The 20341-nt window shown below is 34.6% G+C and overlaps 1 protein-coding gene across 2 annotated transcripts in view; it reads right to left on the bottom strand.

The window, feature by feature from the left end:
• Window positions 1-287: 287 nt before the first annotated feature.
• The window catches only part of NCAM2 (neural cell adhesion molecule 2), a 264883-nt gene continuing 244829 nt past the window's right edge, over window positions 288-20341 (bottom strand). Inside the window, exons 16-17 of one of the 2 annotated variants that reach the window (XM_039713271.1) lie at window positions 4878-5082; window positions 288-411 (exon numbers count right to left, since the gene is read on the bottom strand). In XM_039713271.1, coding sequence (XP_039569205.1) covers window positions 288-411; window positions 4878-5082 — 329 coding nt within the window. Of the gene's footprint in view, window positions 412-4877; window positions 5083-17173; window positions 18443-20341 lie in introns of those variants that run through there. The other variant, XM_039713272.1, reaches the window with a different exon arrangement.

Raw genomic sequence — 20341 nt, 5'->3', positions numbered from 1 at the left:
TTCCCACAGGATAATTAATAATTTCTGGCTAGGTGGTAAAGACAAGGTGCAAACAAACTAAAAAGTCTTTGCACTGCTGTGCTTAGCCAGTGTCAGTGAAGTACCATGATTTAGATTGATTACTGTAAAAACCAAACCAATCAAACAAACCCTACGCTCACACACTGCCTTGGCACAGCAGACCACAGTCTGGTGATGCTGTGTACCTCCCCTCAGAGTGTGGGAAGTCTGGTCTGTCCACACAGCCAAAATCAGCTTGTGTGAAACTCCAGGGAATATCAGGCTACTTACTCTGGTTCTGTGAGGGGAGTTGTCTCATTTGGCTCATTTACTGGACTCCCATCTTCATGGCTGGTAATTCTTTCATCCTCTGTTCTCATTTCCACTATTGGCTCTTTTGATCCATCTTTCCTAAAAATTATTAAAAGAGTTTTAGTCTCTTATCATCACATTAACTATGTACTTTGCACATAAAGAATTACTAAGATCCCTTCTCTCAAAATTTGGCAAAGGCAGAACTAATTATCAGTGACTAACACCACCAAGACACATTTAACAGTGTGTTCGCAATTCCTTGAAGTCTTCAAAGCATCCTGTATCCATGGTTACTTCCCTAACTTTGTAAACATGATAAATTAGCATCTCAAAAGAGCATTTTGTTTATGACTAATAATAAGGTGACAGCTTCTTCATGGGAATAGATGTAAACTTCCCTTACCTAGTATAATAATGATTGGACTTGATGCCTAGTTATACTCGAACTTTTCTGGCAGCGTTAAAGAGCCATTATGTGAGTGCATACACCACAAAAGTGTGCTTTAATCTCCTGGGATTGTGACAACCCCAGCTGCCATCGATGCAAAGAGCCCTTGTGTGCTAAAAATTGAAGCCCTTCTGCTTTTGCTGGTAGAAAAAACTGTTTCTACATCATATTTCCCCCATTTGAGGAACAACCGCTAGCCTCTCACAAGTAAGCAATGTACAAATATTGTGCTAGTTAAACAATTAATTATAAGGAGATGGAGCAGTGAGTGCTGTCATTATGATTTTGTTGGTAACCAAAGAGTCATAGAATAGTTTGGGTTGGAAGGGACATTCATCAGTCATCTAGTCCAATGCCCCTGCAACTAGCAGGTACATCTTTAACCAAATCAGGTTCCTCAGAGCTTCATTCAGTCTGACTTTGACTGTTTCCAGCAATGGAATGTCTACAACCTCTCTGGGCAACCTGTTCAAATGTTTCACCATCCTCACTGTAAAACAGATTTTCCTCATGTCCAATCTAAATCTACCCGCTTTCACTTCAAAACCATCATCCCTTGCCTTGTCTGTCCCCATCTTTTTTCATAAATTCCGTTTCAAAAGGATGCAGAAAAGTCTTTATCTCAGCCTGACCTCACAGAGAGTGCTCCATCCCTCTGATCATCTTTGTGTCATCCTCTGGACTTGATCCAACAAATCCATGTCTTTCCTTTACCAAGGACTACTGAGCTGGATGCAGCACTCCAGGTGAGGTCTCACCAGAGCAGAGGGGCAGAATCACCTCTCCTGAATTTCTGGTCATGCTGCTTTTGATGCAGCCTGGGACACCTTTGGCTTTCTGGCATGTGAGCACACATTGTTGGCTCATGTCCATCTTTTCATGAACTAGACTCCCCAAGTCCTTCCCTTCAGGACTGCTCTCAGAAATATGGATGTGATCTGGAAATATCTGTTTACTGCCACAAAGTATTAACAATACATAATAATTAACAATACTTATTTAAAATAATAATAAACTTTTATGCAATTTTGCTCTCAAAAGGCAGATCAGATGACACCCTGTATGTGTATATATATATATATATATATATATATATATATATATATATACATATACATATATGTGTGTGTGTGTGTGTGTGTGTGTGTGTGTGTGTATTTACCAAAAAACCCTCTTTTGATGAAAATATTTTCTTCCTATATCCTGGAACAGCATCAGCTGCAGTCTACAAACAGAGGGTAACTGAGTTACAATTACTTTTATTACTTTAATTAGATTTATTTATTCTCTAGATTTTTTTTATTTAGACTTTTTCCAGACTGGGATGTTGTAGGGAGCTGTTATTTTGCTACAGGCCACACCAAAGACCTGGCTAAATTCTTCTCTAATTCATGTCCCACATTTTCATATTGTTTCTTCAAGATAATGTATAAAACAGGCTTTTGCAACAGGAAGTATCAGGAAAACTCTACTGTACTCTGACAGGTATCCTTAAGGAAAATCTTTGTAGGTTAATAAGAATGTAGCCCAGATAGAGAAATAGTGTGAAGAAGAATTAAGAGGTAGAAATCTAAAAGATTTTTGTCTGTTTAAAAACCCCAAAATTGCATGTGTTTATTTATCTCTGCAAGTGGCACTTAAGATACACAAATGGTTACAAAGTTCATTTTGGTAGATAATGCACTTAACTTTCGTGGCGACTTCATACCATAAAAGATTAGGGATCTAAGTTGGACCGGTGGTGGATTGGTGAGTTCTTCTTGCTTTGTTGATACATCTACAGTCTTACAAACAGTATTGCATGACAAAAGGACTAAAAAAGATATTCCTTGTGACCTGCAGTCATGTATATTTACAGAAGGTAGAAACTGTAGCATTTCAAATTTTAAAGAAGGGAAAATGATTTGTAGGAAATCCATTATGTCATGGATGTCTGTGTGTGTTACATGGATTATATCATCATCATCCATTACATACAGAACATATCTAACGTATATATACATATATATGTCTCCTACAATCAAAATGTAACCAAGAACCATATCATAAACTACCGAAAAATCCAGAATGCAAACTAGCATTTTAAAACAGAGAAATGTCAGTGAATTTTAGGCAATATCAGTTACCCTTATATAAATTTAAATGTTGACTCTTCAAGTCTGTCCCGGGAGTTTAGTCTGACAGTTTATTAATGCAGAGAATAGGCTAAAATAAGAACTGTCCCAAATATTTTAAGGTCTGACTGACTGAAGACCATTCTGACAAGGAAAGAAATATGATTAAATAACATAGTTGTTTTTGCAAAAGAAGTGCAACACAAGAATTAATATCAGGAGACGAGCTCAGTGCTTTTTTTGGGACAGCATGGAATGGCATTTGGTAATAAGATGTTGATAACAAGGTATAAACTGCTGTCAAGTGACATTTCCAACTTTATCTCCCTAAGGTCCTCTCATTTAGGAGTGTCTGTACGCCAGTTTATAGTTGGCCACTCCCTGAATGGGAAACTTAAGCATAAACTGAAGTGCTGTGCTCAATAGGAAAGGACAGTTGTTTTCAGTGCCAGAAGCTTCACATCTTGATTCTATTGATCTGGACAGACTGGCTTCACAGGATGGAAAAAACCCTGCTAGTCTTTCTCTCACTGTCAGATGTGGAGAATGAGGAAATAGCCAGTTTGTGTTATTACTTCTACTTAGAAGTATTATAAATGCTTTTGTATCCTCTCACAACTGGATTTGTTCTGTGGAGCTGTTTCTGAAATGGAACCTTATTTAAGAAGAACCCAACCAAGATATGTAGCCAAGTTACCTAAGAAAGACACAGCCTGAAACAAAATGGCCAGAATTAAATCCCAAAAAGACACTTACACCTTCCAACCAAGATATGTAAGAAAACAAGGCCAAGTTACCTAAGAAAGACACAGCCTGAAACAAAATGGCCAGAATTAAATCCCAAAAAGACACTTACACCTTCACAAGTGGCATGGAGAACCCTGCTCAGCTATGAATAATGAGGGCTGCAAGATCTAGTGTGCTCTACATCCATCTGAAAATGTATGGTGCCTAGGAAGCTGAAGGATAATGAACTATAAAGCCTGACAATTGCAAGAGGCATATAGCAGTTGGACCAGCAAATGTTATATAAACCACACACAGACAGCACTCTCACAAATATTACAGTGCATGTGTAAGTTGCCTACCAGATGAGCAGGATGAGAAAATTATGTTTTTTTTCTAGTAAACAGGGAAATGTTGAAAATGAAGGACCATATGTAATCTTCTTTCTACTGAAAACTCAGTAAATGTCATGTCTCTAAAGCATGATTATTTTATGTAATCAGTAAACTTCAACTGTTTTGCCAGAGATCTCACTATCCACTATAATAATTTAAGAAACCATATTTTCACCATATTTTCACCAATGATCAGTTCATTCACATTTGTGTGATGGAGTAGCCACTACAAAAGAGTATTTGTGAGAATCAGTATTGATTATTTCCCACTCATGTTTAACACTCAATGACTGTTGCTATAAAGAACAATCACTCACCACCATTTCACCAACATCCAACTCAGAACTCCTATTAAAAAAAAATCTACAAGATCTTTCATTCCTAAAATCCACAGACAAGAATCAAGGTTTTCCATCAAGTGCTATATCTAAGAAGAAAAACTCTCTCAGGGATTTTCTGTAATACCATGTCCTTCATTCATGGATTTACTGGCACTGTCATAGCCATAGGCTGAATTTCTGGGTGTTAGCAGCTCAAAGAGGGATTTGCAGAAATGGAGTTACAATGATCCATTACCTGCTTCTCACGAACCAAATCTGTGTCTCCAACTAGTACTGAATTACAATTGATTTCCTTTGTGTCAAGCTGGACAAAGAGGTCATCCTAAACTGAGCTACAGTATATTTCTTTTTCATGTCTCAACTTTTCTTTTAAAGGCAATAAAAAACTCTACACACTTCAGAGAAACACTTTTCCAAGTAGTAGAAGCATTTTATTAATTCCCTTTGTGACACCACAGAACGGCCGTAAAGTTAATGTAAGTTGGACAGCCAACTTTTTCTTTCAAGGATGTTTCCAACCCATGTGATTAATACTCACAAGTAAGCAGCTTTTCCTTCTTCCAGTTCTTTACTTTTTCCACTTGAACCACTCTTCTTCCCACAGATTCTCCTGGTGATGCACATGAGCAATCCACATTGCCGTACAAAGAAGCAGCTAACATCAGTCACAACCAGGATTAACAAAAGGGCTGCCACTCCCAGGCCAATGACAGCACCAAGTCCAAGACCATTAAAAAGAGTGTCTTCAAGGAAAGAAAATTGAGATGTATTAATAACACTAATACTAAACTATAATTTTCTAAGCTGTTTGTCAGGAGAGCAAAGAATGTTTAGGAACGAACCATTCAGAAATTATTGGAAATAAACAGTCCTGATGATTACGCATATACAGTACCTGACTGAAATCACAAATCATTTCTTCTGCATAATATTTTCCAATTGCCAAAATTCCAATAAGTTCAAAAAACATAAATGGCATTAATTAATAGCAAATAATATCACATCTTAACATTTCATGACTAAGAGTATCAATAAGCAGCCTAAGGAAAATATTTTCAATGTTCAATATTGACATTGATATAAGTTATCTTTTCTGCATTACAAATACAACTAATTAGCAGTGGTGCTAAGCAGAATTACTGAAAGGTTGAAGAGACTTTTTTTAGTTTATTTTTTACAAACCAGTATTTATTAGTGTAATTTTCTGGATTAGAATGAAAAATAACTTAATTCAAGTTATTTAATCTGCAAACAGTTGCATGCACTTAGTCTTAAATAATTTAATATGCGATAAAATATGTGTATCATCAAATGATTATAGGGTTAGGACCTCATCTTGTTTAGTCTTGTACCTTGAAAATGCAATCATTTCAACACTTCAAAATAAACACAGTCCACACCTGGTCTTGCTTTCTGTGTTTGAATTTTGAGAGCTGATATTTAGCTAATTTTACTTCATTACAAATCTCAGGAAAAATATTTTAATGTTTTGCCTCAGCTGATATTCCCATGACAGCAGTGGTGCAAACACCTTTGGACAGTGTGATTCTCAGGAGTCTGTGAATTCAGATAATGCTTATAGAGGAGAGGATTTGTATCTGATCATTGTCTACGGGAAAAAAGGGCTCATGCACTCAGCTAATTCAAGAAGATGCCAAACTAGCTCAGCTATTGGCCAGTGGCAATTTCCTGGTGTGAGACTGTGCTGAGTAAACCCCAGGGGAGTGGAGCTGGGTGAGTTTGCCCATGGGGGCTGCACGCCAGCATTTCTTCCTGGCACTCCCATGTCCTGGAGTGATGCCTGAGCCAGCACCACTCACTGGGACATTTCCATCTGCTGCTCTGCCTGTTGCCAAAATAAGAGCAAGATTATTCTGGCTGGAGATTACTTGACTGCTGTTGTAACAGACACTAAACAATTGCATAATGGAATATAATATAAATATTTTAATTGGGTCACTAATATCATCCTCTTCTTTCTCTTCCAACTCTCCTATACACTATAGATTGTTTTCAGATTAAGCACAGATTTTTATATTTCTGCTTAAATAATTTTAATGATAATGCCTTTACCATTTCAAATGTAATTTGAAAGTTATCCTAAATCAATAAATATATATTCTTTGTCTAGTCTTTGTTTAGAACTCTAAAATGGAAAAGTAAAAACTTTTTTCAAAAGAAGGGAAGCATTTTACGTCTTGAGCAATTGACTTCGTTGTCTATTGTAGGGGTTGTTTTATTATAGAAATGATCTTCACAATGTTATTATACAACAAGCTAGAATTCAATGTATATATTTCCAAGGATGGGTAAGCAGAAAAACAGACGTATTATTTCCTTTGTTCAGAAGGACTTAAAAACCACTACATAAATTATAAAAATAATGGTGCATAAATGAAATGATTTATCACTTATGCATTGCTCCATCAGCAATGTCAGAAGTTGATGTTTTGAAATATTTTTTTCTTTTTTAAACAATAGCATTCTTATTTAAATATTATACTTTCTGATACGTCTTTCAAAACTTATTTTATTCCTATATCCACCCACATATTTGGTGAATTCTTTGTAAACCTTCAGTAATTTTTTTGCCAGTATGAATTATCCGAAAGATACAGGTAGATATTTAAATCCAGCTTATTAAAAAAGCTCATATATTTCAATTGTTATAATACCAGTAAATTCTATAGTCAGCCTTAAAGACCTCATACAGTGAATCTCTGTACATTCTCAACCATCAACTAGAATGTGAAGGAGAAAATTTTGGGTGATTTAATTTGAATTTTGAAAGAAATTCAGGAGTTTTTTTACTGGTTTTGTTTTTGCAGTTTTTTTCTTGATAAAGTGTTAAAAAGTTTTTACTATGAAGAGATAAATTTTCCACTGCCGTGAACAGCAATTTCAGTGTCCTGGGACATTGTGAAATGGCAAAGTTCTCATTCTAAGTGATCCAGTGGCAGAAATGACTACACAGTATCTTCATTGACGAGTGAAGGAAATGTTTACAGTTGCAATATTGCTCCTTTGTTTTGCCATCCTTGCGTGGGATGCTCTGTCTTTAAATTTTCAATTTTCCTCATATGGGTGAGACATCTGAGACACAAGTATTTGACTGCTGCATATTTTCCATCCTTTCATGGCTACCTTTACATTCAGCATTCCCCATCCTTGCTCTCCACTACAAGTCCTAAGTAATTTTTTTCCTGCTTGAAACCCTTTTGTTCCTGTAGGTTTCTGTTTCATAAGTCTGATTTCTTAAAATTGTCAACAGTTTTCCAACATTTCTCTCCTTTATCTACTGCACCCCAAACGGTGAGAGTAATGTGGCCAAATCCAGAGGTGAGGTGAGGAGCATCGCTGTGATCAGCCTGTCTGAGCATCTTATGTACTTCTGAAAACAGATAGAAACTGGGCAGCCTTGTTCTTTAAATCTATCTGTGTTATGGTTTATCTTTAATCTTAATGAAAACATACAAAACTATTTTTTTAGAAGTTTATCTGTGGCTTAATTTTGTTTCTTGAATTGCTTTGACTTTGTACTTGCCTATGTACTCCCACCAAAGTCAGCTGAAAAACTAATCCAAATAACTATTAAAGCAGATTAAGGCCTCTCCTCAATGGTTTCAAAAATCATATCCTAATATACATGTAATTTAAAACCAATGTGATTTTTTTTCTATATATGTCATGACATCAACAGAAGTTTTAATTCTGCGACAGAATGAAATATTAATGTCATACTACAAACAGTGTTCCCACCAACTTTGACAAGCAACATTGTTATCAAAAAGTGTTTCCTTAAATTAAATTATTATATTGTTATTATTATTATATTATAGTTATAGTTATAATATAGTTATATTACAGAAGCTATTTTAAATATTTGGGGTTTTTGCAGATGCCCGGTAAGTACCAAACAAACTCAAAATAGTAGTTCTACTTTGTGCTCTAAAATAACAAAGTATTTATGCATTATATACCTTTTCATTTTCCTAGTTGAACAAAAACAATTTGAATCATAAAAATTCAATGTCAATGTGAAAGAATCAGTTCTTAGAAACTTTTTGAAAATGTTTATTTTATACCTGACTTAGTCATCTAAGAAGGCCTTTTAAAACGCTTCTTGTTAAAAAGAAAAGAACAGAGAAGTATAAGTTCCATAGTTCAAATGAGTTTCAATTGTAATTTGTTAAAAATATGCTAAATTGAAAAGGATATTTTTTAAATACAGAATGGGGCACAAGTAATATATTACCTTGACATGATGATGAAGGAAACTGACAACTTTTAAGACACTTTTTTCACCCACTTCTTCAAATAAATGATCATCAGTGAATACTTACAGAAATATAATTCAAAAACTTCCATAAATGTAAAAAATAAACTAAGAAAAAAAAAAAGCCAAAAGCAAGTTTCTACAAATGTAATCAAAAGTTTTGGCAGTATTCAAGTTCTTATTGAATAAGTTATGTTTTTAATGATTTCTAATCAGATAATTGAACATTTTTTTCAGGAATCATTATTTGATGAGAAAGAGGAATGAAGAGCTTTGGCAGCAAGTAAAATGCAATTTTCCAGTGAAAAGAACTAAGAGAAAAGTTACATTTTCTAGACTCTCAAACATAAGTTTGGACTGAATTCCTGTAAGGGTTCCACACCAGATATTCTAAGGGAAGCAGGTCAAAAGCGAGAATCTCCATCTGTATGTGTTTACAGAATCAGAGAATGGTTTAGGGTGGAAGGGACAGTAAAGCTCATCTCATTACAACTCCCCTGCCTTGAACACCTCCCTCTACAGAGCCCCATCCAACCTGGCCTTGAACACTTCCAGGGCTGGGGCATCCAGAGCTTCCCTGGGCAACCTGTGCCAGTGTACAGGTGTGCTTTACATATGGCAAAATAAAGCTTTTGATTCTGCACAGGAACAAAACATGAAACATAAATATATTCAGAGCAATGTCAAATGAACCTATGTCCTTTGAGGTGACAGAATTTCTCTGTGCTCTTACAGAATCACATTGTTTATATTCAACTACTGCTACAATAAAATTGTAATTGGAAGCTTTATAACAAGCACTGTGTGATCTTGGGGGTAGGATAAGGTGATGTCCATATGTACTTTTCACACCTTTAGTGATATTAAATTTTGCTGGGGAGAAAAAAGCACGTTAGCAACTTCTTTATTCCCTTCCCTCCTCCTTAGAAGGCATGGATTGAAGTTAAGATGAAAAATAGATGATTACCCAAACCTCCCTTTTACAGTAATTTGAGTTTTTAAGGAAGAAAAAGCAATGTTGTAAAATACTTTCCTGGCTTACAGGGCAACACCTGGCTGCTACAAATACATGGTGCAGAGTTATGATACATGGTTTTCATTTCTTTCAAGATAGTCAGAAGATAAAGTAAACTGCTCTCAAGCTAAAGTAAAAATTTGAAAATTATGAACTAACTAGAGGGTGAAATTGAAATACTGCCCTAGGTCATGGCAGGAAAAAAACATTCTTGTTTATCAAGGTGAGCTACACTTTTGTATTGAGTCTTAAAAATGTTCCCAACCATGACTGGTTATTTCTGCACTGCCTCTGAATATTGTCTTTGATTTTATATCCGATCTGGAACTTTTCCAAGACTCCGAGTCTTACAAAATGCGTATACTTACTCAAAACCTCTAAAAAGACAGAAAATATAGATCTCAAAGTTTTTTATCCATTGATGAGCACCAAAAAAATCATAATGCAGTACCAAAAAATTAAACAGCTCTCTAAAATTTTCTAGCAGTTAACAGTAAAAGAGTGGCAGCCCATGACCACAAGAAGTAAAGAACCAGTGATCCTTGCCTGCTACCCAAAGAATCTCCAATATTTTGACGGCCACATCCAGAGCTGCAACCTGTTTTCAGCAATTTATATGAATAAAACTTTTCTTTTGAGCCAGGTAAGTACCCAGAAGCATAATGTCTTGCTTCAAATGAAATAAACAAATCACACTATTTGCAATATCAGCTTGCAAGAAATCATTAGGATTCTATGCAACATTTACTGGGGGACTTTTTGATGACAGTAAGGTGCATTCTTTTCTATCCCATTCCTTAATACAAAAAAATGCTAACAAGGCTATAATCAACATTAATTGTAATGCTTTTTCTTCCTCAGTGTTTTTTTCGCCAGATCTCTGCTAGGACAGATACTGCTGAAGGGCAGTGGACAAACACATGGATGTGTGCTCTGAGCTGCTCAACCGAGTAATGTGTTCTGACAGATACACTTGACACAACTTTGAAAAATAAGGCGACAGTGCTACTGGCTTCCTCTAACTTTCTTCTACTCATCAGTGACAGATCTTCATTGTCTCCCCATCTCAGATGAAGCCTGAGCTGGAGTGAGTCAGGGGAGCCTGTGGTACCACCGGGACTATCAGTTACAAAGATGTGAGCTACTGAAATAAGTGTGTCTAAAAGGTTGCACTTTTCTGATGCTTATCTAAGTGAAGGAGTTTTTCTTCATTATGGCTGAGATCCTCTTGCCAACAAGTTTTCTGAAATGGATTTTTGCTTTTAAATTTTACAGGAAAATGTATTATGACTCTCTCAGGACACTGAGTAGGACTTGAGTCCACATTTCCTCTAATGGCCCTTACCAACATTTTTCATAGGAAGGTGTCTTAATAGACATAAATGCAATAGCTAAGTGAAAGAAATGCAATGTAAATAATAGCTTGAGTATTTCTGGCAACAGTGTTTTGTCTGTGGTCATTAAGGGATAACAAAGGAAAGTATAGCAAAACCCCCTTTATTTACTACAAAAATCATACTGTGTTGTGAAAATGTTTTCTGGCATTGTCATTTACTATTTTTAGCAAAGTTTTTAAAAAAGAGATCCTTTTCATAATCAAGCTATCCATAAGCAGACTTGAGGAACATTTCTAATATGCCTAAAAAGTTAGCCAGTTACAGCTACAGCAGCTTTTTCCTTGTATTTGCTCAGTCATCAGAGTAAAGGTTATTTTTTTAGCACTGTCTTCTTTCATGGGAAGCCACAGAAAAATGCAGGCAGAGAAACCCCAGTGCTCCTGTGCCTTAGGAGGGAAAGGCTGCACTGTGGGTTCATGGCATCAGCACTGCTCCCAGGTTTTGGTTTTCAGTAGACTTAGGAAAATAAGTTTCTGTGTCCCAGTTTCCTCCACTCAAACTGACAGTAGATTTACTGAACATGTCTCTTGGAGGAGTTTCTAAGGATGTCTGCAGATTAATTAAGATTGATGTGAGTATTGAGAACATACACTTATGTGTGGTTTCAGAACTGCTATTACATAAAAGGATAAATTATTTTAATTGCTTCATTTAGGAGAATTCAAAACCATGCTGTGCATATACCACAGAGACATGAGAAATTTTTGCATCTTTATAGTGGATGACAACCCTAAGTAGAGTATTGCAGCCCCGAGATCTGAAAAAGAGTCAAACTATCTCAGGATTTTGTTTAAGTTGAGAAAATGTTTCAAGTTTGACAGCATTTTCTTTAAGTCCTATATAAATTCAAGCACAACAGCTTTAAGAAGTAATAACTGGAATATTATGTTAAATATATAATTATTTTATAGCATTAGCTACAAAAAGAGCAGTTTAATATTATAAGTGCTGCCAGTATATGGTGCATGTTTTTACTTTAAAATGATTGACTGCTACAACTGCAACTCCAGCAGAGTCCTCCTTGGTAGGGCAGCTTTTCCCTGTATTAAAACTTCCTTTGGGGATACAACTTCAATCAGGCAGAATAAATCAAAATGGATCAAGCTCAGGCTGCATATTTATACAGACTATGCACATACTTGGTTCACTAATGCAGTAGCATGACAGCCACCTAATATGAGCAAGACTTAAAATTAATGAATTGTAATTTTAGTGACTTTGATGTTTGTGGTGGGGTAGGTTTTTTTGTTTGTTGGTTTGTTTGGTTTTGGGGTTTTTTGGGGGTTTTTTTTGGTATTTTGTTAGTTTGGGTTTTTAAAATACTCAATATTGGATAAAACACTGCAGATAAAATGCAGATACAATGCTAAAAATTATCTCTGCAGATACAAAATATATCATGCAGATAGTACAAGAAAAAAGGAGAATTTATCAGCAATAAAGAAAATACAGATAGTAATGCTTTAAGTCAGTTTTCTTTATTACAAAAAATGAAGACAGAAGTTGCATGAACTAAAATGAACTACGAACAACAGATGAAAGACACACTAAGTTACATATATTTCTTGACATTGTGTTTGGAAAGGTGCTGAGGGACATCACATTTACACCATGAACACGTTCTTCAGGAAAAAAGCAGAGATGACAACAAGTGCTGCATGCATGAAAAAATCAGTGGTGCAAAATGGTAGTGAATTATGAACAAGATAAAAATAAACAATGTTACACAAATTAAAATTAGCTACTTTAAATCCAGATTTTTTCCTTGCCTTTCACACTCTTTTTAAAAACAGAAACTTACAGATGTTGCAGTGTATTCAATATTTTTCACAGAATTAGTTTTTAGTACATTGTATGTATTTTGGTCTGCCATTCTGTAGGATACATACACTGAGAAAATTTACTTTGCTTCTATTATGGGCATTTAATACATGCACTAAAATTAAAATTTTATGTAAATAAAATATGCACTGGAAATTATCTCTACAAAAATGTTAAACATGTAAAATAAATATACAGAACTGTTAATAAGAATATTGTACAACATAACGGTAGTATGGTGGCAAGCATTGCTACCACACTTCTTGGGACTTCAGACCCTATAAAAAATGAACAAAAATGCATATTCCTACCTCAGTTTCTTCTCTTGCTGTAAAATATCTAAACTTAGCACAGCACTCAAGCATACAGCTTACATACACAACTGTTTCTAAACAGGCAAAGTTGGTTCATCTCTACACTTGGTATTGGATGCCATCAGCTTTATAGTAAGATGTCATTGACATTAAAGGGAAAAGGTGATTTTCCATCACTTACACATTATGTCTGATAAATATACAGCAATGGAAAACTGAATATTCCTTATGTGCCTGGAGAAAATGAATGGATAAAGTAAATGTGATAAGCGTAAATGAGCCCTAAATATAGCAAAGATTTCAGTGCTGGCATTATAGACATCAGAAGCTACATTTCTCTATATAATATTCAACTTCCATCCTGAAAGTAACACTTTTTTTTTTTTTTCCTTTGCTCCCAAAATTCCTGAAAAAATGAACAATCAGGAGTCATCAACATACTGGGCAACAGATAGAGAATTGGCAGCTATTAGCACAATCACAAATTGTATAAAAATCTCCATTATGTCTTAATTTAAAAAACCCAAAAGAAAAAACCAGCAACTGTTTTTTCAGGCTTAATTAGTTAACTTTACATTTGCATACACATTTGAGTGGTGCCTGTGCAGGTTTCCATGATAGAGAGAGGGAGTACATGGCAAAACCCTGAAAACTTACTGAGAATTGGTCAGAAGGTTATGTGTATAATTAAATCACCATAGCTGTTTATCTTTTAAATAAATATTCTTCACATGCATATAATTTTTTTTGCATCAGTGCTTGGCCTTACACTTTCACAAAAAATTTAATGGAATGTTATTTTGTTATTTGGTAATAGCATGTTTTGTACACCTCAAAAAACCATTCAGAAGTTATATTTTATACCCAGTGTATGCAATAGATGTGTCTATTTCTGGGCAATATTTTTCCTATTTAGAGAGACAGCAATTTATATTTTAATAACCCTACAGTAGCAAAAAAAGGATTGCATTTGAAGTTGCACTATGTAAATACTTTGATTTCTGAACAATTTGTAAATGTTAGGAACTTGTCCAAACTCTGGAAAGAAGAAAGACAACAAATAAAATCTGATTAGCAAAGAAGCCAGCCTTAGACTCTAAAGGCTGTAAATCAGGACATTTTAAAAATACTGTTCCTTAGAGATATACTGCTATATCACAGAATAATCATTACCCCTTTTAAGTTTCTGTGCCACCAATTTGGATTTAAGGCACAAGATCAGCATAGCATATTTTAGGACTTCAGTGTTACAGACAGTTTAATATTAGCATTTCAAAATATGTGACAATGTTAAAAAATTGTAACATTTTACACTGTCAGTCATAAGACCTAAAATCCCTTTTAGAATTGCAACATTTAAAGGAACAAATTTACTTATCTAACATTTAAATACTAATGTCAGAAATAAATTGAATTCAATTTGTAAAGGCATATTTATCATTTTAATAGAGTTTAAATTACAATTTTAAGCTGTTCAGCCTATACCTATGAATTATAATTTAATTTGAAAATGTCTCTGTTAATTTTTTCCCCATTCTTGTCAGTAAGAAGCCAAGATTTCAAAATCTTCTGAATATTCACACAGACTGCACAAAATACTGTGAAATAATCTCGGTCTCATTGTTTTTAAAGATACAATTATGAAACACTCATAAAGAGAACTACAAACAAAGCTGTATTAGTCATTCATCTGAGGAGATATATGACAACCCAAGGACATTATTCTCTTCCACTTTTTCTTTCTCATTACAGAGGTTCTGGGTCACTGCCCAGAACTGCCTGGCTCTGCAGTCACATAATCCCCACAATATTGGTTTAAGTGATTCTCTTTGGAATTGGATGGGAAAAGGAAGGCCAAAAAAAAAGGTTCACATTCAAAATACTTGATAACCACAAAATACAAAGCACAGAATAATTTAAGTTGGAGCAGAACTAAAATTTCTCTTACTTAACAGAGCAAATTTATCAAGTTCCCAGCCGAAGCTAATATCAGTTAGAAAAAAAGATAAGTGATCCAAATTTGTCTCTTTGTCCCACTGGCATTGTGACACTGAGGATAAAAGACAACTTGCCATTCATAATGTATATTTAGCCTCTAAAATTTCTCAAGGCTTTTCATTATCTCCTTCACAGTGTATTTGGAGAGCTCACATTAGAGTTAGAGCTCTAATGTGAGCGCTAACTCACAGTCGATCAGTCTCTGCGCCCTAATTCCTATCTTGCCTTCTTATATACTTATCTGCAATGTTAGAATGACTTGCTAAGATAACAAATTTATAGCCTGTAAAGAGCTCTTCACATGTCTTGCCAGAGTAGAAAAATGGTATGGGAATTTTATTTTTTCTGCTCTTCTGCATACCTGTAATAATGTCCAGTCTTGCTTTATTAAAAACAATTAATAACTGTGACAAGTATGTGGAAGGTGAAAATATATTAGACAACATTTAGTAGAATAGCATCAAGGTTTCAAGTTTCAGAAAATTAGGAAAATCTTACAAAATAAGGAAATACTGGGATCAAACTGTCTGTGCAACCTTATAAGAACCTATTTTATTTTTCAGTTTATGAGACAATATAAGTGTTACTCAAGACTCTTTAATCCAGTGGTAGGTGCTCATTAGTTTTGATTGGATCTGCAATTTTATTTTCTTTATGTTCAGAACAGTAACTACATGTCCACAAGAGAAGATTGTGTTCTTTCATGTGCATGTAGTGCTTGTCTTACAGTGGGATCAGGATGCAAAAGGAATGTGTCTGCAAAGAGGAGCCCCTAGAAAGAATTTACTGCTCCCCTGGCCCAAAGGGAGTCCCAGTGCTGGTGCACCACTGAGCTCCTGCAGACTGAGAAACATCTCCCAGCAGGTGTTTGCAGTATGTTTGTACTGTGGGTTTCTTTCCCCTTTAGCATCTACTACAGCATCTACTTACTAAATGTTAGCCAATCATCAGTTCTTGGATGGTACGTGGAGCTATCCTTGCAGTTTTGTTACCACAGAAGGCAATAGTGGCAATAAGTGACAACAACAAACATTTTCACTATCTGGATTTTCGAAATGGTAAGAGAAAAAAAAAGAAAACCTCTTGCAAAAGTTCCTGCCCAAGGTGATTCTTTCACTAAAAATAAATTTAGCATTAGCAACATTATTTGTCTGAGTCATACTCAATTGAAAATATGTTCTCAGATCTGAAAGTTTTTGGTAACTTATGTGTAGCTAGTAATCCAAATCCACTGTAACATAGTTAAAATGAAAAGTTTTGTTACAAATATTATCTCTCCTTCATTAGTTACATCTCTTGTTTCAATAAGCACTTAATCATTTAAAAAAATAAATTGTATATATTGGAAGAAGACCTATACAACTAAATTAAAAAGTCAATATATATATTAACATATTGTGCATAGAAAAATGGGGTTTCACCCATAAATAAATAGGAACCCAAAGTTTCAGCTCCTACAAAATTAGAAGAGAAAACGTCTTTCTTTACCACACTACGTCAGGCACTCATCAATGTAATTAATTTCAAAGTAATGTCATGACATTTTTAGTAACAGAACATATTGGCAAGGGCCATGGATGGAACAGTGGCTTGACTTTAGAATGAGAGCTTATCTGCAGATTACAATGAAACTAATGTTTCGATAGCAATCTTTTCAATTCCAGCTACTTCATTACACTAAATATGTGAACTATTTAAAAAAGTATTTCTGTCAATAAATTATTCCATAGACTTACACACTGAAGACATCTTACTTGTGACATAGTCCCAATTTTTAAAAATAATTGTTAGCTGGTTGAGATGAGGAGAGGTTTTATTTTGATGTCCTAAAGGAAAGACTTCCAAAAATATTTCAAATCTGGCAACAAACATAATTATCAATATTTCTTAGAAATAAGAAAAGCCTTTAACTGAGTGAAGGTATATAGATACTTAATTTTGACCAGATGATTTCCAATTTGAAGGATAACTTTAGATTCCAAAATGTATGAACTATAAAGAGGAAAAAAATGAACATATAATTTATCATGTTTGCTATATTAAGTAACAATTTGAAGGGAATTCTCTTAAAATAAATATTTAATTTTGCCTTCATTTTAAAGTGCATTGCTTTCTTGGGTTATTCTGTATGCCACAGAGGAATGAACCATAAACCTAGACAACTACATAAATTTTAAAATCAAATTTATGCAATAAAATATATATATGGACTCTTATTAAATCTTTTTTCCTGAGGTCTTACACACACTGCTGCAGAGCTCATAAACCATGCTTTTAATATATAAAACAGGAAAATATGTTTTTTCCATTTTTACTACAGGTCAAAATTGAATCCCTGGGGCTTCTAAGTCCTACAGATGCCATGAAATGAAATGTGGCACCTTTTCAGGCACAAGAAGCGACTTTGGTGGGCAGGGACCTATTTTATGTGCTGATGCATGTCAGTGGAGAGGCACAGAAAAAGTATTTGAAATGAAACACTAAGAACTAAAACAATTCATAAATAATTGTTTAGGGAAGACATGCTTGTTAAAGTCCATTAGAAAGCACAAAACATGTCTGTATTCACAGAACCACAGAATGGCCTGGGTTTTGAGGACCTTAAAGATCATCCAACCCTCTGCTGTGGACAGGGACACCTACCACTAGACCAGGTTTCTCAAAGCTCAATTCAGCCTGGACTTAAACCATTTTTATTAAGCATAAAGTTTTAAGTACCTTGTGTCAGGAACCAGAGAAAGGACAACTCTTTGCAAAGGATTAGTACAAAATGAAAATACTCTCCTGAATTGGTGGTGTACCTGGAAAACCATGTGACTGACAATGATAAGGTCTTGCATTAATTTCTTATAATCAAATTCTAGTTGAGAAAATAGAATCAAACCACATTGATTAAATTCAGTAAGTCAGATTCTCCACGTTCTATCCGACTGGACTGTCAAGCATCATCTGTTGAATTTGTCACAAAACTCACCAGGTATCCAAAAAGCCCCATGAAGAATTTTGCATGAACAGACTGAAGTAATTACAATATTTAGAATCTTGATTAGGAATGGAAACTTTGGAAGAGCTATAGAAAAGTACAAATTTTATAAGGTCTGTGTTTATCTTCCCACAAATAAAAAATTTAGAGAGACAGGAAGAATGCATATTGCTTGCCTTATCATCAACAGTATAAAATCATGCACCAGAACCTTAGGACTACAGTGAGAGAGAAAACAGCAGCATTCAGCTGCAGGGACTGGCCTCCATTTTCACGTCTAGTAGCTTCACAGCATCGGTCTGTGTGGATAAGAATAGTTATAGAAAATCAAGAGTGTGAAAAAGAGGTAAATTTTAGAAAAAAAAAGTAGAAAAGTTGAGACAGCATGAAAAAGAAAGTAGCAAAAGGAAACAAAAGTGGGAAAGAAAAAAAAAAAAAAATATTTACATTGTGCCAAAGACAGTCACTTCCATTACTCTAACAGAAACATCAAATTATGAGTAAAGCATAGATGGAGTGGCAACCATTGAAATACCCTGGCCAAATCTATAGAATCTAGTACTAAAACTGTGGAACAGGTATACCTCCATAGCAGCAATGTGGTCCTCCTCAACAGTCAAAGTAGCAAACTGCTTGGTCTAATTTTAAAACAATTTATTTAAGTGCTTATCCTGAAGCATGTTTCTTGCTTCTCACTGGGACCATTTAGCCAAGCTCAACCTAAATACAATTTTGACTTTTATGTTGGAGGTACTTGGAATTCACAAAACTGCCATGTAACTATCAGAAATACCGTCCTGTAACTATCAGAAATAGTGAATACTGACTATTTAAAGCAAGGAGTATTGAAAGCAAGGAGAAACACCAGCCTGTAGGCTGAAAGGAGAAACTAGAACTGTGTCAATAATTACACAAAAAGGTCCCAGTCATACACCAGAAGCGACGAACTTGTTTATCTGTTTCTCCTTCCTAATGACTTTATCTTGTTACTGAATTATGGTAGGAGCTCACAATGGGCCACCATGAAAACTGGCTTCAATAATATGGAGACAGGTCCAATTAAAATATGAATGACCCTTGCAATTAACACATGCAGCTCAGTAATTAGATATTGACTTTGACACTGGAATGGGAACACAGTAGTTTCTTTGACATTCACATCCTCACAGTATGTCTGGTTACAATTACAATGTTAAAATATATTTTTTCTACAAATATTCATATTAAAGGTTCACTCTTTGGCAAATAATACAGTCAAATTTATGCAATATATAGTGATTTGACTAGATTTTTTTTTCCAGATACAGTGACACAATAATTATGTTGGTAGTGATTAATACCAGTGTTAAAATAATGTTTTGAAAAAGACTTCAAAAGAAATGAAAATGTATAAAACCTTATGCAGTATAAGCAATAGTCTTGGTTAAATCTTTACTTAAAACTGTTTAAAAAATTTAATGGAAGCAAATATAAAGCAAATAGAAGCAAACTATAAAGCTAAATATAGTCTTGTATGCATAATATTTAACAAATGCATTATCTTCTTATCATACAAATGCCCCTGTTCTTGCACAAATACATACATGATAACTACCAGATGTAGATAACTATCAAGTAGAAACTTGAGCACATTAAACTTCCACATTTACTTCAATAATTCAGCTTTTCAATATTTTTAGAGAGTATGTCTAAGCATTTCATCTTTTAATTGGCACTCAGGGATATTTTAATTGGAAAGCATCATAATGCTAGCAATTACCTGCAACAAATAAAAAGGATTAGAGTACCACACATGTAAAGTGTGGCCCTGAACTTCAACATTCAACATCTATAGTGATTTTCTTTTCCTTCACAGCATTCAAAAAGATAAGCAAACTAAAATTCATAAGATAAAATGAAAAAATAAATTCCTAAAATAAAAAAATAAATTCCTTTTGAAGCAGAAATTCTGAGAATACAGAATAGCTCTTTGATTGCTGCTCTACTGCTATTCAGTGGTAGTTAATGTCTGTGAGAGCTGTACCAAAAGAATTAGATTTTATTTTTTTTTTTTAAACATTTTTGATGGTGCAAGCCTTTTTGTCTCTCTCTCTGATTCATATCAAATAAGTTCTATCAATTTTAGTGAGGGAGTTCTATCCCTTTTCATGTAATAACTTCAGTTTTTGCAGGGAATGGAGCAAACAGCTGGTTTTAGC

The sequence above is a fragment of the Passer montanus genome, unplaced genomic scaffold (assembly GCF_014805655.1).
Source record: "Passer montanus isolate IOZ18808 unplaced genomic scaffold, ASM1480565v1 scaffold28, whole genome shotgun sequence".
Lineage (NCBI taxonomy): Eukaryota > Metazoa > Chordata > Aves > Passeriformes > Passeridae > Passer > Passer montanus.
Note: the sequence above shows the minus strand (reverse complement) of the source record. Positions and strands in the feature narration are given on the sequence as shown.